Below are 27,491 nucleotides of genomic sequence, written 5' to 3' on the forward strand. Positions count from 1 at the left end.
TTAATATTAACGTTAATCGGCATTAATAGAGTTAACTAGTGTTAATGAAGATTTTTAATAGGCTGCAGTAACTTAAAACAATGCCTACATTTTTTAAAGGGATAGTTCACCCAAAAAGTTTAATTTTGTTATCAGTTACTCAACGATTTAATTCCAAGACTTTCATTCATCTTCGGAACACCAATGAAGACATTTTTAATATTCCCTAGTTGTTTATCCATTGAAAGTCCATGCAACCAAAATTTTCTTGCTTCAAAAAGTTGCTTTATATGATGAACAGATTTAATTTGCGCTTTTATTCATATATAAACATTGATCAAAGCACATACATAGAATTTATGGTAAACACGGATTCTCAACTGTGCTTGCTTGATGTGTGAGAACTAACCATATTGGTTTGGAATGACATTTTGTGGTTTTGTCATCAATTACTCGCCCTCATCCATGTGACTCCAGTGGTTTAGCCTAAATTTTAAGAAGCGAGTGCTTCGTTTGCACAAAAAAACCCATCATTTACCACTTTATTTACAAAATATTAATCTCGAACGTGCATTTTTCACGCTCTTGCGTCAAACTCGACACATGTTGGAGATTAATATTTTGTATTTATTACCTTTGGGCCTTGAAAGTGGTAGATGAGTAGCTGTCAATGGAAGGACAGAAATCTCTCAGATTTCATTAAAAAAAAAAAATCTTCATTTGTTTTCCGAAGATGAACGAAAGTCTTGCGGGTTTGGAACGACATGAGGTTATTAATGACAGTATTATCATTTTTGGGAAAACTAACCCTTTAAGTATATGTGGTCCATTTAGATATAGATCAAAGTGATCTATACGAAGTGTTCTAAAAGAACAGCAGTGCTTGAACACTTAGAAATAGTGTTACTTGAAGGTGTTGTTGTGACTCACTAACAACCTGCAGCTCTAATCCGTTCCCGAATCAATGCGTTTGTGCATCATGTGATGTGTGAGCCAGTCATTATTTTCTCAAATGAAATTTATTGACCTGAGTGGAACATAAACAACTGATAAAACTGTACAAAAATCAACAACACCACCTTGACCATGGCACCATACGCTTATCACTTGACACAAATCACTACATAAAAGGTACTCTTTAGCTTTCACTTCTCTTAAAACACAGAAAACGGTAGTATAAAGTTAAATTCAGCCAAACACTGTTACATATTTTGTGATAGACACACAAATGGCCGTTGCACTTCAATCGATAATTCGTCATACATATATATATTTATATATATATAAACCAATAAATAAAAACATTTACTAAAAACACTTATGTACAGAAAAAACATGCACTTTATCCATTGAAGTGGTCAAGGAGGGTTTGTAAACAGTTAGCAGGTTTTGGCAACATGCAGTGTGAACTTCAGGCTTCCGGCTCTTATTCCGGCATTGTGTTGCTAGGCGACAGGTTCCTCTGTTTGAAATACTGTGTGACCTGTTGCGGCAGCTCTGCCAATACGGATTTGGCTAAAGTTTCCTTCGGAGCCTGCGAGAACAACAAACACACGCAACGACATCATTGAGGATGCATATTTAAGTACAAGCTGGCAGTGGACACTTGTCGAAGAAATGGCAGACACGTTCGGTTGTGTGGCGGTGAATGTTGGCACTGTGTCCTCCCATATTCTCTCTAAGCTAAATGAATTTTAATTTCCTCTGAATGGAGCCCGAATGAGGCAGTGCTGCCCGTTCCCTCCTGCTGTTGAGGAAATCACATGGCCCACAGACCGCCTACTCGTACTCCTACTGAAGATTCTGTTTACATACGTGATCCAGTATTGGATTCACTTCAGAACAACAAGAAACTATCCAGAGGTCTGTGGCAACAGAAATATTGATTATATGCGTCAGCTAAAGCCTCTGGGTCAATTAATCTGCATAATTTTGAGAGTTTAATGCTGCTGCTCGATAAAGACTTTTTGGCCCTGCGTTGAGATAACCATTTTTAAAGCATTGAATCATGCACCCAGTGACAATACCTTTATATAACTGAACCAGTGTAGAATCAGGGAATCTGACTCACGTTGCGAAAGTCCCTGAATGGGACAAACTGCACGATGTCTCGGACCGCCTCCTCTCCTGTGTAGGATCGCAGCACGCTGCTGTCTCCGTCCAGAAACTCCATGGCGGTGAAGTCGGCATTGCCCACCCCGATGATAATGATGGACATGGGAAGCATGGCGGCTTGCACTATAGCGTGACGTGTTTCGTCCATGTCGCTGATCACTCCGTCAGTAATAATCAGTAGTGTGAAGTATTGCTGCAAAAGAAGAAAGGGAAACTATAAAAGGAGCCTGTGGAAGGTCACATGCTCACATATCTCTTCATCCCAGTGCTGTACTCTTAAATAGCACATGAACCAAAATTTGTGCATTTCCTGGAATCATCTTGTTAAATCAAACAGTTTTAAATCAAAGCAGAGGCTACGATATTGTAAATGCAACTTGATTTTTACATTTTCAAAGAAAATGATTGGGTTTGCCAATACAGAACTCGGCGCCACAAGGGTGCTCTGGGTGGCTGGTAGAGTCAGGGCTCTAGACTGCAGCCAAATGTTCGCATTTATTGACTTTTTTCTGTCGCTGCGACTAAATTTGTTAGAGGTCGCACTGGTGCCACCACCACATTGGCCAACTGATAAGAGCTGTCATTTCTGTTGCATATGAGAAACATCAAGCGATCACGCGACACCGTTACTACACAGTGCTGAGAGATCCTGTGAGAAAGCGTTTGAATTTGCTGCAGTATTAATAACATAGCTACTGCGTGATCTAGTAAGAAGCAGTCAAATTCAGTGCAGAATTCTCTGTTATAAACCATACCAGATCAAACAGAGCTGATGTGGAAACCAGGAGAAACATTGTGCCATGAACGAAAACAGTTGGCTTTTCAGTCCACAAATCACCAACATTCACCATGGATTTAACTGTGTAACTGTAAACATGGTACTGTGGCAGAAATAGTCGAATGTTTTTACATTATTCATATTTAGGGCTCGTACAACCTTTTGAGAGTGAAATTCAAGCACTTTTCAAGGACTTTCAAGTGCTTCACACTTTTTCCAGCACTTCAAAGCTCTAAATATGATATTAATAATATTATTTTTAATGTGATGACCATAAACATTATTTGTTCATCTATCAAAGATTGTTCCCAAAGTTTCAAGATGTAGGGAACTAACACGTGGCAAACAAACGCTTTTATTTAATGCAGTTGCTAGGATGTACAGTAGCTAGGGTGTTCTAGTGATTGCTAGGGCATTGCTATGGTGTTCTGGGTGGTTGCTAGGGCATTGCTATGGTGTTCTAAGGTGTTGCTAGGGTGTTTACTTACCCAAGTCAAAAGAGACTTTTCTATGATTTTCTTGGTCCTAGATATGGAGTACACAATGCTGTGGTTGCTAGGGCATTGCTAAGATTTCTGGTGTAATTGCTAGGGGGTTGCTAAGGTGTTTGGGGTATTTCCTATGCTGTTGCTAGGGTGTAGCTAGCAGATTGTTGAAGTGTTCAGTGTGCTTTACTTAAGTCCCAATTCAAAAGATCATTTCTATGATTTTCTAGACCAGATATGGAGTCCGCGATGGTGCTCTGGGTAGTTGCCTAGGTGTTTGGGATAGTTGCTATGTGGCTGCTAAGGAATTTTGGGTAGTTGCTGGGTTGTTGCTAAGCTGTTGCTAACATGTTCTAGGAGGTTGCTAGCGGGTTACTAAAGTGTTCTGGGAGGTGTTTTGGAGGTTTACTTACCCAAGTCCCAAGTAAAAAAAGTGCCATTTCTATGATTTTCTCTGCCCTAGACATGGAGTCCATTCTTAATATAAATGTTTTTAAAATCATTTTTAAAATCATATACAGTGCTATGCATAAGTTTAGACACCCATGCTAAAGTTGACTAAAAAGAAGAATAAAAAATCATCTTTTGGAAATTGAACTTAATGCCTTAATTAAAAAAATTAGGAAAAATCCAACCTTTAAGGACACCAATTTTCTTTGTGAATGAATAATGTATCGTAAATAAATAAATGTTCTTCCTAAAAATACAGGGTGCATAAGTTTGGACACCCCTATGTTAAATTCCCATAGAGGCAGGCAGATTTTTATTTTTAAAGGCCAGTTACTTCATGGATCCAGGATACTATGCATCCTGATAAAGTTCCCTTGGCCTTTGGAATTAAAATAGCCCCACATCATCACATAGCCTTCACCATGCCTAGAGATTGGCATGGTTTTATTTCAGTTAGCCTAATAGCTGGTTTGATTTGCATTGAGAGATGATCTTATGGAAAGTACTCCATGCCAATCTCTAGGTATGGTGAAGGCTATGTGATGATGTGGGGCTATTTTAATTCCAAAGGCCAAGGGAACTTTATCAGGATGCATAGTATCCTGGATCCATGAAGTAACTGGCCTTTAAAAATAAAAATCTGCCTGCCTCTATGGGAATTTAACATAGGGGTGTCCAAACTTATGCACCCTGTATTTTAAGGAAGAACATTTATTTATTTACGATACATTATTCATTCACAAAGAAAATTGGTGTCCTTAAAGGTTGGATTTTTCCTAATTTTTTTAATTAAGGCATTAAGTTCAATTTCCAAAAGATTATTTTTTATTCCTCTTTTTAGTCAACTTTAGCATGGGTGTCTAAACTTATGCATAGCACTGTATACTGTATAAGCGCTTAGAAAAGCCCAAGCTCATTGATTTCACGTTTTGAAAAACCTCTAACCCTTACTTATGAACAACAGTATTTAGCAAGAGCTGCTAATGACAGATATTTCATCTAGCCCCAAATCCGACAGTTTACTCTGAGATACAAAGAAAGAGTGAAGAAAAATAAGATACGTTTAGGGGCTGTAATTCACGGCCCTCCCCCCACACAAAACAGGCAGACAGAAGCTGGAGTAGATGTGTGGAGGGATTTACGCTGTCACTTTCCCTCCCTCCTGCTCTCCGTGGAAGCTCTTCTCTGACAGTAACACTTAGCATGGAGCGCTGCCCGTCTCTCAAACCATAATTCATAGGCACAATACTTCAATACTTCCTCCAGGAGTCCAGCCTAACTACACACTCTCTGAAAGAAGAAAGTTGGATCTGCCACAGCAAAAGTTACACATAGGAACTGGGGCTTTAGAGGCCGATCTAAAAGCTAATTGGCCTTAAATTTAGCTGGTGGTGTGACCTGAATAATCATACAGCACAGGAAATTGTTCTTTATTTTTCACTGTGGTGAGCTGAGATAAAAAAAATATAGTATTTACCACAGTACACACGCTAATCTTTGAGTCAAGTGCCTCCAAATAACGTTGCATAATAAAACATCATGCTAAAGTGTTCCCTCGCTTGCTCTAAAAAATATTGAATGCTGTCTATGGCATAATAGTGGAGATTACTAAGGCAAGTACCCAGAGCACACTTCCATCATGGTGGCGATTTTTGAACAGGCAAGTACCACTTATATATTCCTAAAAATTCATAAATATGGATTATGCAAAAGATCACTGAATATTAGGGGTGTAACGGTACACAAACATGACGGTTCGGTACGTACCTCGGTATTGAAGTCACGGTTCGGTATGGGTTCGGTAGGCCTACAGCAGGAGCAAATTTATTTAAACGTACCTTAAATAGGATAATTAAGACGTTACTAACAGGTTAAGTAAATAGAATAAATAGGCTTATATAGTGCATATACAAAATGCTTCTCTCTAGAGTTAATTTCTCTAGTGAACTAACCTGCTGTCATCACTAAATACCTGAGGTAAATGTAATGCTACGTGAGATATTATACTCGAGCTGTTTTATTGTATCTTTCCGCAGTTGAATCACTGGTTGAGAGATGTAAACATCAATGATAGTATCTTCTGCGTTTTTTACTGGTAGCAAACAGCGTTGCATTGCCGCGCGCCCCCTTCTGGATTGGAGTGTGGATCGCCTGTGACTGAATGTATTTGTCGTGTGATACGTACCGTACGGTACGGGACGAATACATGTACCGTTACACCCCTACAGAATATTATTACCAAGAAGACAACATAAACAGTGGACATTCATCTGAAACAGAAACAGAAGAAATCCAAGACCGTGCCCTCTTCCCTTAGGTGTATTATGACCAAATGAGCAGTACATTCATGCGTAAGGGAACAAGGGACGAGGCTGTGCCCCCTGCCCTAACAGCCATACTGTATTGCTGAGACACTGTGGGCAACGCTTCCTGTAGACACTGTGTTAACAGTCCTAAATATACTCACTCAGAACATAACGAAGTCACACAAGCTGTCTTATCACTTATCATCCAAATAACCAACATATAACAAACTAAAAACCCCAAGATAATGCAGGAAGCACATTGGCACACAATCCTAATTCGTTTGGATTCCCTAACCTTTACAAAGACACTGTTTGGACAGGCTTAAACACAGTTATCCGCTGGCTGCTGGGCTTCTTGCGGTCCCTGCCCAGCGTCACCAGCAGTGGACTGTGTATGACAGCGACCTCTTCCTCCCTGCTGTGGCCTCTGAAGTCTGGGCTTTTGATGTGCTATAACAGACAGGCTCATTAGCGTCTCATTACACAGAGCAGAGACGCACACGCCGCTTAATTGAACATTTAATTGATTGATTGATTGACACATATAATTGATTGCCTCATAAAGTGTTCTAGCACAAAATCTACACACCCGTAATGCAGCATTTACGAAACCACTTTCTTGATCTGGAAACCATTCTCTGGAAGTTTCTTCATCAGCTTCAAATTTCTAAAATATGTCCCTTGGCCATTTAGTTGTAGTGGAAACAAATAATGACTGGCACACTTGAGGAGCTCACAAAACCCATTCTGCTTTAAGAGACGCTGCAAGCCCACAGCACTATCTTCCTCCTACTGCATTAAGGCTCTATTCTTCTCTATCTCTCTTCACTACCCATTTTTATCTTTTAGAGGTGACAGGGTGCAATTAGGGATAGAAAGCGCATAGGCTCTCCTGAAGGAGGTTAAATAATAACTAACTATTAAGTTTTCCTTCCAGGCCAAGCATTTGGTTAAGAAGTGTGAGTTCAGCACTGTGTTCAGCTCATGATCTGCCACCAGAGGAACTGCCTGCACTCATCTCAGGTTATAGTTTTGATTGACATGATGTTTTTATTGAGCACCAGGAGAGATAGTGCTATGTAAATTACATATTTCATTGGCTGTCATTGTTTTATTTTAATTTATTTTCGTTAGAGTCGTTTTAGAGGTGCATTTGTAATTCATTACATAAAACATTTTGGGTGAATCCCAAGAAAACATGCCCAGGTCTCATTTCGCCCCCAAACTCAGATGAGAAAAATAATTGTTTTGCTGAAAGAGTCAAGACAATGAATATTTTTCTCAAACTCTTCATAAGCATTTTGAATTCTACTTTTCTGTAAATATGAATAATTAACTTGTGGATTATTATGATTATATTCTCATGCTGCAAAAAATATAAAATATAATTTATACAAATTTTACTTTTATAATAAAAAAAGAATATATATATATATATGTATGCTTTTATATGTACAGTGTATATATATATATATATATAAAAACAGTATGTACTGTATATATACACACACTGCTTATATATATATATATATAATTTATCTATTTATACTATTATATAATTCTATGAAATGTATAGTAATTTATTACAATGATTTTTATATAAAGGCCTTAAATAAAGGTACAATGTATGTACACTGTAAAAAATAATATGATCAATATGATGAAATGTTATGACAACATATGTTTTTACATTGCTTTAACCAAATTAAGTTAAGCAATTTTCAACTGTTTTTTATAAGTTAAACAAGATTCAATTCATTTTAAGTCAGTTTAATGAAATTTAAGTTCAAATTACTTAAATATTCCATAAATGGAGAATTACATGATATGTAAACACTTAAATAATAATTTAAACAGTATTAATATTATAGTATTATAAAGATTGTGTGTGTGTGTGTGTGTGTGTGTGTGTGTGTGTGTGTGTATACTGTATAAATGCAATACAATGAAAAAATGCTTGTACTTCAGAGGCTTCATGTGAGTCACCCTTTTATTTGATAAAAAAAAATCTAATTTCGACTTATTTAAACATTTCATTTTTAGAATTATAAATGTTCTAATCAAGTCTGGAGCACATTTGTGTGCCATGCCAATCGTCGGTATGATGACTGCACTGGCATTCTGTGTAGCTTTGTTCCCTCGCAACAACTGAAAAGCGTCGCTCCGCTCTCCTTCTCCTCTGAAGCTGGCCTTGCTGCTGGCCTTTACACAGAACAGACCTGAGGGTGCAGCCTCATTAGTCATTAAAACCCAAGAACAACTGGGGAAAAAGAGAGAGCATTTGTTCGCTGAATCTACTTCTATAAATAGCTCTAATTGAAAAGGGATTTTAATGGTTGTTTTCCACAGGGCTGATAATAAGAGCAGGAGAAATTGTGTGCACTGTGCTGTTCAAAGCTCCTCAACAGACTTTGAACTAACAACCAAAGGCACATTTTGTGAGTGTCTTTTATGGAGCAATTAGGCTCTGCTGAGCCAGGGTCAGTCCTGTTGCCTATTACGACAGCAAACCACACAGGCACGCCCATCCCACACACACAACACCGGCAAGACTGGAAAACTGACTTCTTTGCCATCTGCATATACACAACCTCTCTATGAATACAAATGCAGAAAAAACGGTTAAGATTTTTTAATGTTTTTGAAAGAAATCTCTTATGCTCACCAATTTATTTATTTGATTGATAATACTGTTAAAACACTAATATTGGGAATTATTATTACAAATTAAAAGTACTGTTTTCTATTTTAATGTATTTATTTTAATATATTTTAAAATGTTATTTATTCCTGTGATGGCATAGCAGAATTTTAATTTCAGTCATCAGAGTCACATGATCCTTCAGAAATCATTGTAATATGCTGATTTGCAGCTCAAAAAAACATTTGAAGAACTTTTATTCAATGTTCATCAATGTTAATAATATTTGGGCTGCTTAATATTTTTGTGGATTTTTTTTTTTCAGGATTCTTTGATAAAAGAACAGCACTTATTTGAAATTTATGAGGGGGATTTATTTTTTTACCAACCTTTTGAACGGTATAATAAAAGTGCATGGTGACTAGAGGCTGTCAAGCTCCTGAAAGGACATAAAACGTACCATAAAAGTCGTTGCTCAAAATTGTTACTCAAATTTGGCATGTCAGTAACAAAATGTGAGATCTGAGTGCTGAGGTTTTGTTCTTCTTCTATGATGCATATTTTGAACTTGACACTCACTGCCCCCTTTATTTCATTGTATGGAGAGGAAAAGCAGCCAGTACATTCAGCTTAACTTCGCCTTTTGTACTCCAAACCTAAGAAAGTCATACAATATTGCAATGACATGAGGGGGGGTGAATGATGGCAGAATTTTCATTATTGTATGTACTTCTCCTTGAGTACAGTGATGCAAAACAGTCAATTTAACAGTAAAACAGTAAAATGTGCTGCAGATAAAGTGAGAGATTTTTAAAGTATTTTTAAAGTAATTTTAAAATATATACAAATTAAAAAAAAAATCAATCTACAGTTGATTAGGTTAGTGATTAATTCAAAATTGCAAGCTTAGAATCAGCTAGAGCCAATAGGCAATTGCAGAGCCACAGTTGAGACTGAAGCAAATTTTGCACGCGCTAACAGGAAGTTAACAGACTGAGCTAAACTTCACAAGTGGAAAGCTGTGGGAACACCCTGCCTGATGAAACACAGACACATTGTGCTCTCGCAGAAGAGAGTGAGCCCTAGTCTGCTCACTTGTACCTCGCTCAAATGTTGCACATATCTAAGAAACCGAAGAGTTTCCCAGTTTCCACTCAACGTCTGAGGGGGAACACAGAGTAGTACTGTTCTTCTCTAAGTGGAGAGATTTATGTAAAGTGTGTGTGGATCCACTCCAGTGTTTCCTCAGTCTTATGGGCCAAGTTGACAAAAGTAATGGGATTTAATGAGTCTAATGATGCTTTTAAATGGAGACTTGTTGTCCGGCACTACTCTTGAGGACAAGCCTTTTTGTTCATTTAACGAGTGGCCATTAACTGTTAAACTGCTAAACAGTGACAGCAGGCAAAATGCATGAGACATTTGCTTTTGCATTCATTTGCTTTTGCATTTAAAACATTTAGCAGATGCTCTCATCCAGAGGGATTTCCAAAGTGCTTTAGCTTCACATGTGAGACTGCCATGGCCAGCAGATGGCAAGCGTTTCAGACAGTTATCTGATACATCCATAATTTATTCAATGTACAAGTTATCATACAATCCAAACAAGCTAAATGTACTTCCAAAACAGTAAATATGAAGTCCATCCAAGCAATGAATGGTTTCTAGTACAAGACTAGCTTAACCAACTAGACTTCCTTCCTACTTTCACTGCAGAAAAACCATGCTCCTCATGAACTTTTAGGTACTTACTGCGGCAGTGTCCTGCTGGAGGGCCTGGGTAGCGAAGCGGGCCACGTGGTTGATGATGGGGGAAAAGTTGGTGGGTCCATAGAAGCGGATGTGAGGTAGGGAGTTGGAATAAGCTTCAACGATCCCCTCCACACCTGCATATGCATATAAAACACCATCATTTAAGCTACTGTAACTCTACACATCAACTTTATCCTGTCTCTACAGGCATGGACAATAAGTTATTTGAAAATACGACGTTTGTGAGCCTCACCTGAGCAGAAGGGGTTTGTGGGGTTAAAGTTGATTGCAAATTCATGGGATACCTGGAATACAAAGAGAAAAAGAACAACGATAAGAGTAGCTGGAAAAAAATATATATATTTATGATATATACTACAATTCACAAGTTTGTGGTCACTAAGATCTTTTAAAAGAAGTCTCTAATGCTCACCCAGAATACATTTATTTGATTAAAAATACAGTAATATTGGTAAATATTATTACAATTTTAACTTTCTATTTTAATATATTTTAAAATGTACCAACTACTTCAGTCTTTAATGTTTTATAATCCTTCAGAAATCATTCTAAGATGCTGATTTGATGCTCAGAAGTTTCTTATAAAAAGTATTTTATGTAAATTCGGCTTATTACAGAAGTGAACAATTTCATGACAGCAGTTATTCATCAAATGAAGATCAAATGATGGAGAAGAATGTTATTAGTGAGAAATATACAAGAAGTGTCAAAGATAAGTGCACTTTTTCATCATTTGCATACTTCCTTTCAGTGAATTGGGTGCTAATACAAACGCAACGTGTGCAAGTAAACTGCGCTATCGGCGGGTGCAATTTATTCCTTGTGAAATGCCCCCCTCAGACTTCCTTGTATTCACTTCAGCGCCATGGCAACGCAGATGGGATGACAGTTGTATAATCACTGGGATATGTGAGTATTATTCATTTTTCTTTATCTACCTCTTCTCTGTCTTGCACTTCACACTCTCGTTTCCATTTCACAGTTCCGAAGCATTAGCAGGCTTTCACATTCAATTCCATTTGATTATTTAAAAGGGCAACTAGTATGAGATGCACAAAAATAAACATGCAAAAATAAATTTACATTGACAAAAATGCACGCACATTTACAGACAATCTTTATTACCTTCCAGTCGGGTGGGAGTTGAGCCCCGAATCCAAGTGCAGGAAACATTTTGTCCCTGTGGACATGAAGTGTGAAGGAGAAGTGTGATTTTACCAGACACTGCTTTTGTGGCCATATGTAGACCTTTAAATTGTGTTTTTTATTAAAAGCACTGTTACATACGTGTCATAGTCTTGGATGATCTGGCCTACAGCCCAGATGGCAGACAGATATTCGTTGCTGCCCATTGGGTTGATATAATGCAGAGATGACGGCTCCCTGGGGTTTCCATTGGACGCTGTGAAGTCGATGCCAACCTGGAGAAACACACATCCACAATGTAATACGGTAATGTATGCCAATTGGGCTGGTCTATAAAAAAAGACAAGCAGCTGTTAGTACGATGCATTTCATAAGCTTTTCCCTCAGTTAGTGGGGCATCAAAGCTTTTAGCTAAAGGCGATGTTGTTATCACCGAGGGAGGTTGAACCGTCAGATCTGCTCAAGCTGAGATCTGATAGCTCTGTCCTATGGCAGTCATGAACCAGGAGACATGTTCTCTGACTACATGCTTACAAGAAACATTTACCAGTGCAGAGAGACCAGTGTCTAACCTTCACACTTGCTAGAGAACACCTAACCACTGGATGATCACTCCCCCTGGGGCTGAAAACAGATTAATGAAGGAAAGGAAAGGGAAGAGAGTGGTAATGATAGGGCGAAGGGAATAGGAGGTGACAGAATGAGGGTGCCCTTTCTTGTAGTCATCCTCACATTGCCTGTCATGGCCTCCGGGTGACTGAGCTGTGAAGTTTAGCACATGAGTATAAACCAAAGTGATGTCTACTATATTTTCTCTGGTGTGGCTGTTACAACTGTTAACTTCACATTTTCCATTTCTTTGTGAGAGTACCTTTCTTGCAATAGATAAATATGGAATATACTATACGCCCTTCACAGTATATAAATTCTGTCGTCATTAACTCATCCTCATTTCAAACGAAAAAAAAGTTTTTTTGTGGAACACAATGGAGATATTTTGCTTAATCAAATGTAAAAAATAAAACACTGCATAGTCTTCACCATATGAATTAAATATACATTGATTATAATTAAAGTTAATAAAATGATTCAGTGAAGAGCAGTGAATGATTATCTCGATTTCTTTAGCTGTTAGATTAACACTAAATGACAAATAGCAGCAGGTTTATTAGGCTGCTGTCACTTTAAGACCAAATGCACAGATCTAATATACAGACAAGCATTCGATTACTTTCCTAACTGTTTATGTTCACTGAAGACATAACTGAATGCGTTTAAGTGAAAACACCTCAAGACGGACATTCAGACATATTTTTGGTGTATTTTTCCGTTTAAGCACACGCCAGAAGCCTAAAGTAGCCTATTCATGTCCATGCGCACACAGAAAGCCGCTTACGCTTTTTAACTCCTTTTTAGAATCGAACAACCACTTTGAATGCGGCATTGTGTTTTCATAATCGTTTGAAACCAAGATCAAAAATGAAACTAAAATTCGATTAATCACAGCCATAGGCATTATATCATCTTTGAGAGCAAGGGGGCCTCCTGGGGGTTTGGGGCCCCTACGCAACTTGAGTACTTGCGTATGGGGAGGACCGGCACTGCCACCTAGCCTGGTCCTACCAGACTCTCGAACATTTCATTTGTACAGAGAGTCTGGCCACTCTCCATTGACAAGCGTTAACTTCCTGAAGGCAGGTACTCTGTTGAAGTTTAAAACTATTGGATCTGCCCAGAGCCACTCTGGATCTGCTATAACCAAACGCTAATGTTTGGTCGTGATGTAACCCTACAACTCAAACTAGTGCACGACCTCAACGTCTTCGTTCTCAGCCACTCCCTCTGTTCGCTGATTGGGCCGGTAAAAATTTGGCCTGACCCAGATGGAGTACTGAAAGAAAATGAAAATTGAGCGGAAGTATGTAGGTGAACTGCCTCCACCATCACACCATAAATGACAGAAATTTCATTTTTGGGTGAACTAAAAAGGAAGCAGAGCTTAAAATGAGTTATAGCCTAGTGACCGCAACTAACAAACTACATTTTTTGATTTCTATTTCAAAATGAACAAAAATAACCTGCAGGCCTTCCCCAATTCTTCTCTCAAGAATTGTGCGATTTTCTGGCCTACCGTGAGTAAAATCCTAAAAGCCTCAATATAAAGAGAAAACACTGCTTCTGAATGCTGAATTCAGGAGTGTTTGCCCAATGCTGAACCCTGATCTCGACAGCCTTTATAAAGATGCTGTGAGGAGCACTTGGTAAACAGCTGCACTGAAGCTGCACAAGAACTGAAAACTGAGATCACAGCTGCAGCTCTGAAGAAAAGCACTGGAAAAATTTGAGACAGATAACGTTTGAATGTCTTCACAAATACTGTCTATATTTAAAGCTTAAAGAGACAGTTCATCCAAAATGTTTAATTTTGCCATCAGTTACTTAATATAAGTAGTCTGATTCAAATCCTTCTTTTGAGACTCTTCTTTTGAGGAATCTTTTTTTCACTGAATCAGTTGTTTCAGTTCACAAAACCTGAATGATTCATTCATGAATCAAACTGATCTGTTCTCAACTCAATAACTAACCGCTCACTTGAGGGTTGAGTGAGCTAATAAAACTATCTTATGGTTACAGAACACTGTATTGACCACTTTTATGATGCTTTGACTTCCTTTTTGAAGCTCGAAATGACCAGTCCCTGTTTAATATTATTGTATGGAAAATTGTATTAAAAATTTCTGACTGTTTTTTTTTTTTTTTTTTTTTTACAGAAAACAGAAAATCATACAGGTTTAATATAATATAAAAGTGAATAAAATGTAGACAATATTTTCTTGTTTGGATGAACTAATCCTTTAAAAGCTAGATAAATATTTTTAAATAATAATAATCTATACAGAAACTGCCCTACTGGTGAAATCTGCATGGTAAGGCTTTATCATAATCTGTAGGGCAACAAACAACCGTGTATCACGCAAACAAAATATCGAAATCACTTTCCTTTGTTCAGAGGCTCACATTGCTTCTCTCGCTTTCTCTCCCTCTCTCTCTTTTTTTTTTTTTTTTACATCCCCCTGTCTCTCTGTCTTTAGTTTCAAATGAGAGACATGAACCTCTACACTGCAGCACACTGTAACTATAGCAACCTGTGAATTTCACTCACTTTCTGTATCATTTCTTACCAATCACACTGGTGAAGGCAATTGAGTCACATAAAGGAACCATATATAGAGCCTGCTCAACTGGACAGTGTATACGTAAAGAAAAAAGGCTTTTAGTCTATCGGATTCAACAAATTTGACTTTAACCATCATTTGCTCAAAATTCAGTGATCTGACTCTTCTCGACCTTCTTGATTGCATTCTGCCATTGTGCTTTTCAGCTGATTTTTTTGTCAGTGACAGAATACATTTTCGAAATCATCTGCATACAAATGATGTTATTGCATTCTGCATGCATGAACCCCCCTCCCCTCAAAAACTGTGACAAATAAAAAAACAACAGGCAATTAATTCCAGAGTTGACGTTATCGTACTCACAGTAAACATGAGCTGACAGCCACCCAGAATGTAGTCCAGGAACGAGTAGTTTCTCGTAATCTAACAAAGGAACAGTACATCTTATATTCACATAAATATAGCATGTAACCACCCTCTGACATTCCCTTAAGCTAAAGGTTGTAAAATGGTTAAGTTCAAATAGAGATTTAGTGAGAACCACTGAGTCATATTCTGTTTTAATGCCTGAATCCATCAGTAGAGGTGATTAAAATGTGACGGTGCAGAACTGACAGGTGTTTTGTGCTGATATTAATACATGTTATTTAAAGGGGATTTAGCACTATTAAACTAATCTGTCCTTACAGCGAAGCCACAATTAAAGGCCTTTTATTTGTAATATAAATGTAATTAAATAAGCCAGAACAAGGAAGGTGCTTTAATGTGCAAGCAGAATGTATTTAATACCGCTTTTTTTGTTGCCTGTGCATAGCGAATGTGTGAAATTGCTTTCCCTTTTTTTTTACTTACCTTACATGACTTCACAATTATGATCCCAGAGTTTTTGTAGCTCTTTTTCTTCTGTTTTTTGGGATTAATGCATTCAAACTCAACCTGTAAACAGAGAGCAGTGTTATTGTCCACTTTAAATCATTTCTATTTTGTGTGTGTATATGTGTGTGTGTGTGTGTGTATATATATATATATATATATATCTCCCTTAAACAAATTTGAGACATAAAATTTAGATATTGCTGTATAGAAGCAACCATACAGCAACATTGTCTATTCTGAAAAGATAATACAAGTATCAGCATCATCTGTGAAATCTAGTGTGAGCATTCGAGTGAAATGTGAACACCGAGGGGTAATAACCACTACGGGCGGGCACTCGATGCCTTTACAACATGGCACAGAATTCATCATATCTCTAAGCTAAGGCTGTGCAACAGAAAGTTAGCACCTGAAACCAGTGAAAGGATGTTAATTAGTACACTTACTCTTTCTCCAGGAGAACATTTACGCATGTTCTGCATAAGTGTGACTGGCAACACACAATGCTTGTTCTGGTAAACAAGGCAGCGGTAAAATAAGAGCGATTTGCATCTCAAAAGAGCCAGTTATACACTCTTCTGTTTCTCCCTCCCACCTCTTTTCTCCTTCTCTCTCTGTCTCTCCCTCTCTCACTCACTAATTCTCAGCTTCATTATGCCAGATAATGAGGCATAGCTAGTACTCACATAGTATTCTGGCGCAAGAGTGGCAGGCATTAATGTGAGCCAAGCTTTACTTCACGCATTTAGTTCCTACATTCTGGAAATTATGATTCTCTACAGTGTTAACTGAAGGCAAGCCCACCTCCACCGCGTTCTGTGCTTCGCTCATCTTGTTAGCGGTGGTCTGAAACTCGCCGATGAAGTCATGGCCTCCGTCGTTGTCGTAATCGTAGCACAGCACCTGTGACATCACACAATTATTGCGAGTTGTGACACGTATGAACATGTGAAAGGGAAGGGAGGCTGTTAAACTCTTTTGTAGAATTAATTCTGGGTCATCAGGGTGAGATAAGGCATGAGACATGAGACAATCTTGACAGCAAGCAATCATCATGCTTTTTTGTTGTATGAAAAAGAGCAGCTTTGGCATTTTGTTACAGCAGAGAAATTAAAATTTTTAGTGTAACAAATTATCTTCTAACACTGCGATTTGATTGGATATAATAAATTTGGACATGTACAGTACTCTTCTAAAGTTTTTGATAGTCTCTTTTGCTCATCAAGGCTGCATTTATTTGATCCAAATTAGAGTAAAACAGTAATATTGTGAATTATTTTTGCAATTTAATTTAACTGTTTTATATTTAATATTTTTATATTTTCCTCCAATGGCAAAGCTGAATTTTCAGCAGTCGTTACTCCAGTCTTCAGCGTCACATGATCCTTCAGAAATCATTCTAATATGTTGATTTGATGAAAAGTTTCTTATTATTATCAATGTTGAAAACAGTTGTGCTGCTTAATATTTTTGTAGTATTATATTATATAATTTATGTAGCATTATAAATGTCTTTACTGTCACTTTTTTGATCAATTTAATAAAAATATTTGATTTCTGACAAAGAAAAACAGCTTTTTTCACCTATAATAATAATCTAATTTGTAAAGCTTCAGATAATGTTTTGTACTAGATAGCATAATATGTACTTAATATATAAACCACAAACCTTGATGTTTCTGTCCACATCTCCATTACAAAGTGAGATTAGAGGCACAGTGAAAGGCTTCCATACAGGATCCAAAGTGTTCTTAATGACCTTAAGTCACACACAAATGGCTATTATTTTCAATAACACAGGCTGAACCACAAGCTTGACATCTGATAAAACTGTAGAACAAAATTGTATATAAATGAGAGTATCAGCAACATAGAGTCTATTTAGCATCTTACCTCTGTTCTGTGAACCATCATCCATTTTCCATCATCCCCTTGTTTGTGAAATTCTAAATAGGGGTCTGATTTACCGAAAAAGTCCTGAAAAACAGCCACAAACAAAAAATATCATCATCTTCTATCGCTGAGTGCTTTTTAAAGTGCTTGAATGGTTATCACAACCTCTTAACTCACCTTTTTATCTAGCTTCCTCCCACACATGGTTAGGGTGATTATTCTGTTGTCGGATAACTCCTGGGCTGTTATCTAGACAAAACGGAGCATATCGTGATGCTCTAGTACGAACTCTATCAATGCATAGAGTCTGTTATGGTGTGTTATGTGGTGTCTTACTGTGATGGCCCCCTTCCCTGCTGGCTTGCCATTAGCCAGAATCAGTGGTCGATGTAGCTTCTTATTTGACACAATCTAAAACAGAACAGATGGCCCGATAAATGCACAAGTAGAAGCGATACAGAGAGCTAATTTATCATAACTAAGATCATAAAAACTTAAGATTATCCAATTATTGTGATGTGAAACAGCATACAGCAGATTGATCTGGAAGCCGGTAAAATATGTTAGTGTTACCGTACCACTCCCAATGTGCAGGTGAACTCGCCCAGAAAGTCGTGTTCGTAAAGCTGGCTGCTGCACTTGTCCTCATCAAACATGGCAAACTTGAGTTTCTGGACCTCCTCGAAGTGGTAATCCACTTGGAATTTCACACCAAATACTGGATTCAGGTTGTTCACGGCCGTCTCCGTTCGGGCCAGCTGAAATGACATATACAAATACAGGTGATTATCAGAATTTACACAGCAACTTTATACAACACATTATGTGTCTTTCAGTGGTGTAATACAAATATGTGGATCTCCACTAATAAGTCATCCTGAAATCAAAATGGACCATTCTTATTTTTTACAGAGTGATGCAGTGGTTTTTTTATTTTATAAATGACTTATCCGTGCCGTGCACATCATTATTTTTTTTTAAATTCATGAGCACTTGTAATCTTTTATCAAAAACGTCAACACCCTCTCCCCCTCAAATCTAAATATCCTTCACAAATCACAACTAAACTGACTGCAAACTGGAATTCAGGTCTGCCTCCGTTTAGTTAGCAACGCTTAACTCCCTACGATCCAATCAGTTCCAGAGGAAGAAATCCAGTCATCCACTCTACATTTCGTTTCACTCGGATATACATCACAATAGGGAAGAAAAGGCTATCTCAACTTCCGCTTCATGCCGACTTTAAGTGAAAAGAGATTGAAATGCTAAAAGTTAATTATAGCTCAATATATCAGGTTGGCTGATTCATTTACCAATATTCTCAAGTCACATCTCACTCCATAATCAAATCAAACACTTTTTATGCATAAAAAATATAATGATTTTTGGGGGGATTGCAACATTATTTTCATGAACATTCCAAACTTATAAAAAACATTTGTAAATTGTTTTTGTAATCATTTGTAATGCTGTTTTGTCATTTATTTTTTAAATATGTAATTCCCATTACTGACCATTAATATATTCTCATTACTGTAGTAGAGTAATAAAATATTAGTGTAATAAAAATATTAACTTCAAGGCAGCATAAATTAAAGACAGCACAAAAATATATGGTCACACTTTAGATTATGGTCCAATTCTCACTATTAACTATGACTTTTGCCTCAATAAACTCCTAATTACTGCTTATTAATAGTTAGTACGGTACTTGTTAAGTTTAGATATGGGGTAGGATTAAGGGATGTAGAATATGGTCATGCAGAATAAGGCATTAACATGTGCTTTATAATGACTAATAAACAGCCAATATCCTAGTAATATGCATGCTAGCAATTAGTTAATAGTGAGAACTGAAGTGTTACCAAATATACTTATATGCAATACATTATTAAATACTACAGTAATAAGAATTAAATTATTTTGCATTATGGACGATCACTACTATACTGGTGTACAGATCATGAGAACATGAAAGAGAGCTTGGGCAGCGTTTTTGTTTAATATTTAGCGTTTTAAATTCCCGAACGCATCATGTTCTAAAATGCATTTAACCAAGCATTTTTATTCTAAACACACTCCTTTGTTTGTCCCCGGTGTTTCCATGGTTACAGTGTACCATGGAAGAGTGATTTCATGAACTGGCTTGCCCTACCGACGGGCAGCATTGGCCTGCGATGACCGGACCGCTGAGGGCATGGTCCTGTAGAGACTGTACAGGACCCTGCGTGTGCTCACTGCAACCTATTTTCCTCTTTGGTTCATGTTTTTATTATATTTTGCTTCCTACATGCCAGCTATTTCAGCTTCTATGCTTCCAACTTGGGGCTTTTTGTCCCCTAAGATATTTCTAACACTCCCAATTCCATCTTCTGTTCTTTAATTCGCATGTCAATCTTCTCTCCTCATTCTATCTCTAACTACACCAGATTTTATTAAAGGTTAACCAAAATAACTCCACTATTCTGTGAAGGTAAGGTGGAAAATGAACATATTTCATCACTCCTTACCTCCACCCAGTTGCCATCCACATCATGGAAAAGAACACAGAAAGGGTCAGACTTGGATGCCACGTCACGGTCCAGCAGGTTGGAGCCGCAAACGGAGAGCTCTACCTTTGTGATGCAGTGCTGGGTCCCAATGGCAGGACCCACGTCGGGGCCCGAGGCCAGAGTATGGGCCATGGAGATGAGAGTACCTCCTCTCCCACACCCTGGGGGCAACAAAACACTGTTTCAATTCTCACTATAACTTCTTACATACTCATTTGAAAAGTATTATTCATTCAGAAAACATAGAATTTATTTTAACCTGAAAATAAACAGGACGTTTTTGAACATTTTAAACAAGAAAATACTACGACATAAAACTGATAGGAAATATTAGGTATTAGAATATTACATTAATTAAATAATATTAATTAAATGCAATAATATTAAGATACTGTACTATGTCTAGGACATTCAAATAAGGAAATTTGACACTAAGCATGTTTTTTAATAACAGGTCAGGCTTTCCGGCCAGGTTAAACAATTTTTCAAATCAAAGTTTTTCTCTCAAATTATTATGTTATGCTGATATAACAAGCATTTTGACCAGTGGTCTCAGACTTTTGAAATTCACTGTATGTCTAATTCTCTTTAAAAAGCAATACTGCCCACTGTATCAAATTTGAAATGCAAATTTCTAAGGCCTCTTAATAGCCAACATAATCAAAACTTTGCTGAAAAACCAGTTGTGCAGAATCTACATGCCTTCTTTAGCAAGTAAAATTACTTTTATTATTATTCTAAAAACTTGATTTACTTGACAATTCATACATCATGTTAAGAAAAAAATCATGTTAAAATGAGAGCAACAAAAATGATACCTCATGCTTTTGAGGAACATTTATATTAATCAACATTGTATTGCATTGCATTTTATGTTTTGCCCCCCACAATAAAAAGAAAAAAAAAACTACAGACCTTTGATCATAAAACTAAGCATTAAAATATATTCTTACTAAGATATTGGGAGATATAGAGTGACAATTGATATTTATATGCATTTTAAGTCAGTTTTCAGCCATAATGTTATAAAGATCTCATTGATTTACATTATAAGCTCAGAACTTTTGGGCCATATGAATATTATCAACTGCAGCAAATTGCATATTTTGCTCAATTTTGGGCCTCATCAGAATAAAAATGAGGTGGGGTTTTTTTCACTTCAAGTATGAGCTTCAAATTCTCCTACTATAAGCCATAAAAACCTGATGTATCAAATAAAATACTCAACAAAGAAACATATGCATTTTTTTTTTTTTACTATTATTCCATATGTCAGGCTTTACAGGGTTAAAAATAAAAATTTAAAACGGTAAAATGGAAAAATATATGATTAGGATACTGGAACCTTGTAAATAAATGAATTACACAGTATTGTTTGCCCTTTTCTTACAGAAATGACTTGGCCACACGTCTGAGACAGGGACGCCTGAGTTCATGGTGCCCTGACAAACAACTCCTCAAATAATCACTAAACATGAAAACACTCTGATTTCCACACGCATCAATGCACGCAGACACTCGCGCACACAGAACACGAGCCTCACACCAGGACATGAGGAATACAGCGAGGGCTCTTGTTGCTTAGATACTGATGTACCACTGTCTCTTTCTGTGTTAATGTCACAAACCACAATTAGGCTGTGACCACCATAGACAAAGCATGAGTGAAAATGACTTCACAATCATGTTACAATGCATCACCTGTAGCGCTACGATTTATCATGTTAACAAGAGGTACTAGTTCATCCAAGTTAGTACAGCGCATAATTTCCAGTGGCACACATTTGGGGAAAAAAAGTATATTTAAAAAATGTCAACTTATGTAAACTTTCTTCCAAAAAGCAAAAATCTTGGTTACAGTGAGGCACTGTACAATGGAAGTAAATGGGGATAATCCATAAACATTAACATACTCACCGTTTCAGACATGTAGACACAAGACAAACAATACCTGTATTAATATGATTTTAGAGAGAAAAAAATTATAATATTGACCCTCAAAAATTTTGTCCAATTCACATCCATTGTTAGTACCTCACCATACCTTCAATGTTTGCTTTTTTTTAAAGAAAATTAGGGGGGAAACTAAACTTACACTAAATTATAAACAATGGAAACATGTCTTGATAAGCTGGAAAATAAGACAAAAACTCACCTAAGTTTCCATCCCAAAACGGCATCTTTGAGTTTGTAATGGTTGTTCGGATTCTAAATGTACTCTGTATTCAAATAACCATTATATAGTGCAGCGGTGTTGGTAACCATTCCCAGAATAATGACACGTTCCACATGACCGTGAGGTCATGGAAAAAGATACACAGTCTCAACTAAATCTCATTCAAGAAATTGCACAACCGGATGAGACACATGGAGTACGTCCAACGTCAGAAACACTCCACAAATGATTAACCCTCCTCTTAACCTTGCTTCCTAATGTAATCACTGTTGTCAGGACCAATGTCCATAAATCATTCAGTGTCTCATCCTGACATGAGCCCGCCGTTTGAGGTCAAAATGGCAACACATATCCAAGATGTCTTAACCACTAAGTGATCATCAACTCAACCCTTCATCACTTATCTCCAAGATGCAGTGCCAGATAAGATAATACACAGCTCCACATTAACGAGTGGAAAACAAGTGTAGGGCTATAATCAAATATGGAGTATGCTGTTATGATTTTATTAACCATTACAATGATTATATTTCTCACAATGAAGTCATAATAAATAATGTGGACTGTAGAAATAAAATAAATATTGCATATTTCATTGTTGGATCATGAAAAACATCAGACTGCACTGCTAATGGCATCTATGAGATATCCGGCCAGTTTATTAGATACACCATGCTAGAACTGGGCTGGACCCCCTTTTGCCTTCAGAACTGCCAGATTTTTTGCCTTTCTTCATGGCACAGATTCAACAAGGTTCTGGAAACATTCCTCAGAGATTTCAGTCCATATTGACATGAGCATCGCGCAGTTGCTGCAGATTTGTCCACCACATCCCAAAGGTGCTCTATTGGATTGAGATCTGGTGACTGTGGAAGCCATTTGAGTATAGTGAACTCATTGTCATGTTCAAGAAACCAGTTTGACATGATCTGAGCTTTGTGACATGGTGCGTTATCCTGCTGGAAGTAGCCACCAGAAGATTGTACACTGTGGTCATAAATGGACATGGTCAGCAACAATACTCAGGTAGACTGTGGCGTTTAAACAATGCTCAATTGGTACTAAGGGGCCCAAAGTGAGTCAAGAAAATATCCTTCTCACCATTACACCACCAGCAGCCTGAACCGTTGATACAAGGCAGGATGGATCTATGCTTTCATGTTGTTTATGGCAAATTCTGACCCTACCATCTGAATTTCGCAGCAGAAATTGAATGAAATTGAATGACCAGGCAATGTTTTTTCCAAACCTATATTGTCCAATTTGGGTGAACGCATGTGAATTGTAGCCTTAGTTTCCTGTTCTTATCTGACAGGATTGTGTTCTTCTGCTGCTGTAGTCCATCTGCTTCAAGTTTCGATGCATTGTGAGTTCAGCCCATTCTCTGTAAACCCTATAGATGGTTGTTGTGTGAAAATCCCAGTAGATCTGCAGTTTATGATATACTCAGACCAGCCAGTCTGGCATTAACAGCCATGCCACGCTCAAAGCCCCTCAAATCACCTTTCTTCCCTATTCTGATGCTCAGTTTGAACTTCAGCAGATCGTCTTGACCATGTAAACATGCACTGAGATGCTGCCATGCGACTGGCTGAAAGATATTTGTATGCATATTTGTACCCAATAAAGTGGCCGGTAATATTATTATATTATACTATGATGCTGTTATGTTATGCTATACTACAGAGGAAAAAATGACATAAGATATTTCAACTCCTGTCTTGACCGTGTAAGTAAATGCAGTAAGTTTGATATAAATGTGAAATAATAACTGAAAGAGATTTGACATAATTATACACTGTTTACTTGTAAACATATAGTTCATCATCACATTTGTTTTGACAAACTTTTTTCCTCAAACAAAACATTTTTGTATGGAATAATTAATATAAACGCTTTACCAAATATATGACCGTCACTTCTGCTTTGCCCCATAGACTTCCTTGGTAAGTGAATTACAGTAGAACATTTTTTAGTTTGTTTTTGTGAACTGAGGTGGTAATTGCAAGCTTCACTTGTATTAAATCCTAAACATTCCCTCAAAGGAAGAAGAGAAGTAACCCATAGACACAACCTCTCTTTGTAGTGTATGTAATTTATATTGCACCACTCCAAAATAACAGTGATTTAACCTGACTTCCTGTGTTTGTGTGACCAACCTCCAGACATGGAACATAGACCACCATAAATCGCACATCGAGACTTTCCATTCAATGGACTTTTACAATTACAATGCATTATCTTCATGGTTCATAGGATTAAAATGTGCAAACTAGCAGCACAGAGGAAGATCTAAAGTATCTGATGTCAATTCACACTTAAATTTGCTCTTTAATGTCAAACCAAATATTCACTTAAAGATTACAAAGGGCAACATCCTGTTTACTCTATGATAAGGTGTTGAGCCATGCAGTTGAGGGGGAAAAAAGGTGTATAATGGCTGACTGAGAACAATATGAATGGAGGTTGTGTACTCTGCATGCAGTTAAAAATTCTCCAACTGAAAAAAGAAAAACTTGGGTCAATGAAACAGCAACTAAATCAATGAAGTGCTGCTCTTTTTGAGGGGGCTGGATCTATTACGTTATTCTAAATTACATTAAAAATGCAATCCATTCAAAGGGAACTTGCATACACCTCTTCTATGATGAGCATCTCATGGAAAGGCTTGAAAAACAATTGCGAGCATAAGTAGACAAAGTGTTTTATTGCTATTTCTTTTGTTTTAAACTATTATTAGTATTTTATAAATACAAGTATTAAACGGGTACGAGATGGTTACACAACCTGACATTTTTAGATTCATTAAATCTATCAACAGGATTAGAGTGAATGAAGCTAAACTGGGCGACCTTTGGCATTGGGAATTGCCTTTTTATCTGAATTCACCCTTCAAAGATGACATTTCTAAGAACTTGGCAACTATATTTTTAAGAGTTCTCTTTTTTTATCATCTTGGTAACGCTTGTATGACGCAATTATCTAAAAATGTTCAGAGTTTTCTTTGGTTGTTCTGATGCTTTTGTAATGGCATAAGGCTACTTATTATTCGACATTTTGGCTAGTCGGTTTGTTGTTTTCTAACACCGGAACTCTTTATGCTTATATTACTTCCTTTCACACGTTAAACTGTAAACCCTGCGTGTTTGCGAATTACTTCATGAAGTCACTGTATAACTCAATAATAACTCACCTCTCGAAGCTCTCGCGCAATATGCAACCTAGCCTACTTTTCTTCAGGGTCTTCTGTCGTTATTTCTACTGTTGGTGGCAGCAACTCTGCGTGTCAAAAGGATTGTGGGTTGATTGCATTATCCAGCCAAAAAAAAAAAAAAAGATCCCAATGCATATATCAGAAGGTAAACGGCGTTAAAGAAGAAAGCGCTTCGCCCAGTTAAAGCGCGTGCATACTCCAGAGTCGCGCGCTCAATGAACCAACAGTTAGTTTTCACAGCTCTGAACTCCGCCCGTGTTCTCATCTGTCATTACCATGAGCTAGTCTCTTCTGAGCTATGCCACCATCGAAAAAAAAAGATGAAACAGGAGGAGAAGAAGAAAAGAAAGTAACACATTTGTGTTTTACATGTGTGCCTGTCGTATCTTGATGTATTTTGCTAAAGGGCACGGAAAACGCGCGCGCATTGTTCTTAACAACTTGTGAGGAAAACTTATATTTTATAGAAAATAAATCACAACCGGATATTGTCTACTGTTTCATACTACTCAATTTGTCAGTAATATTTGAAATAATTAATTAAAAAATATATAAAAGGCGCTGCTAAAGACCATGAAGATTTTTAACATTGATTTTTAACTGATTTGCTTGTCATTGTCATCATCATCGTTGACAGCTATAAAACCTGGACGCCAGGACACAACATGTTTTTTTGTTTTTTTTTCTTGATTATGTTGTACATCACGTCATGTCATCATAGTGACTGACATGTGTGAACTGTATTTCCTGATAAAACATTCAAAGAGACTTGCGGTCCGCATCCTTATTTACTAGTGTTGCTTTACTGCCATCTAGCTGTAAAACTGCAGTGTGCAAAACAAGATTGACTAGGGCCCAATTTTTGAGAACGGTAGACCCTAGTTTTTTGTATGATTTAGCAGTTTATACTATTTTATAGCACTTACTATTCAGTTCTGTATTTATTTAATTATTTTCAAGGATGATTTAGTTGTTTAATTGTACAAATTTAATTGATATATTGTCCTAACCAGTGACGGGTGTAATTAATTACTAAGTAATCTAATCACTGTAATCTAATTACTTGTCCCATAAAGTAAGGGATTACTCTAAATTTTTCTGAAATTTAATTATAGTTACTTCTGATGTAATAGCATTAATACTGTATAGATTATAGAACAATTCTATATAAAACAATAGTGGGTTTAACATCAAAATGTTAAAATGTATGTTTTTAATATAACCTTCTCCCTTTAAATACTTTGGTCAGTTCAAGAATAATTTATGCAATTGTATATTGTTTATTTGAAAGAATCAATCTGAAAGAAAGTTTATTACGTGTCTATCCTTGTATTGTTCAACTGGTTGAGGTTGATATGGGATTTGGAAAGTAATTAGTAATAAGTAATCAAATCCGTACAGTAATCTAATTACACAGTTGAAGATGTAATTAGTAGCTAGTAATTAATTACTTTTTTAGAGTAACTTACACAACAATGGTCCTAACCCTAAACATACCCGTTGGTAACCCTCTTGAAATATTTAACCTAATATGTTTCTATATATGAACTATATTCTGTTTTTAAATTCAGTTTTCTTGGAAAGAAAGACTATTTTCTGTGCATGTACGAGACTTCAATTCATTAGCCGCAGCGTGGCGCTTCACATCTGATGTGTGACGCACTTAAAAGTGCAGTAAATGGTAAAACAACTGCTCAACAAACTAGTGTTTATTAGTCAATTAAAATTAAAATAAATGAATGAATGAATTAAAATAATTTGAAAACAAATACCAGTTTACAACATCCAACAGCACAATGGACTTTTATTATTTAGCTGTGTTTTTGCACAGCTAAATAATAACTGGAGACTGCTGACAATGAGAGCCTCGCACATTCAATTTTAAAATGGTCACACTTGCTCTTACGTTAAAAATAAGCTAGAAAGATCAT

At 36.9% G+C, this 27,491-nt stretch overlaps 1 protein-coding gene across 2 annotated transcripts; it reads right to left on the reverse strand.

The window, feature by feature from the left end:
- Window positions 1–979: 979 nt before the first annotated feature.
- On the reverse strand, window positions 980–25,811 carry cpne2 (copine II). 2 transcript variants are annotated; one of them, XM_084125095.1, is made up of 16 exons: window positions 25,540–25,811; window positions 20,129–20,331; window positions 18,197–18,376; window positions 17,955–18,029; window positions 17,796–17,867; window positions 17,619–17,702; window positions 17,395–17,484; window positions 16,530–16,628; window positions 15,702–15,785; window positions 15,213–15,272; window positions 11,815–11,948; window positions 11,653–11,707; window positions 10,760–10,811; window positions 10,507–10,640; window positions 2,051–2,287; window positions 980–1,513 (listed from the first exon to the last, which is right to left on the reverse strand). In XM_084125095.1, exons 2-16 carry the CDS (start codon window positions 20,300–20,302, stop codon window positions 1,406–1,408), a joined length of 1,638 nt encoding a protein of 545 aa, XP_083981221.1. In that variant the 5' UTR covers window positions 20,303–20,331; window positions 25,540–25,811; the 3' UTR covers window positions 980–1,405. The 2 variants fall into 2 exon arrangements, with proteins under 2 accessions (XP_083981221.1, XP_083981220.1); XM_084125094.1 differs by lacking the exon at window positions 25,540–25,811 and adding an exon at window positions 22,326–22,459.
- Between the last annotated feature and the right edge of the window lie 1,680 nt (window positions 25,812–27,491).

The sequence above is a fragment of the Abramis brama genome (genome assembly GCF_963993115.1).
Source record: "Abramis brama genome assembly, chromosome: 9".
In the NCBI taxonomy this organism is placed as follows: domain Eukaryota; kingdom Metazoa; phylum Chordata; class Actinopteri; order Cypriniformes; family Leuciscidae; genus Abramis; species Abramis brama.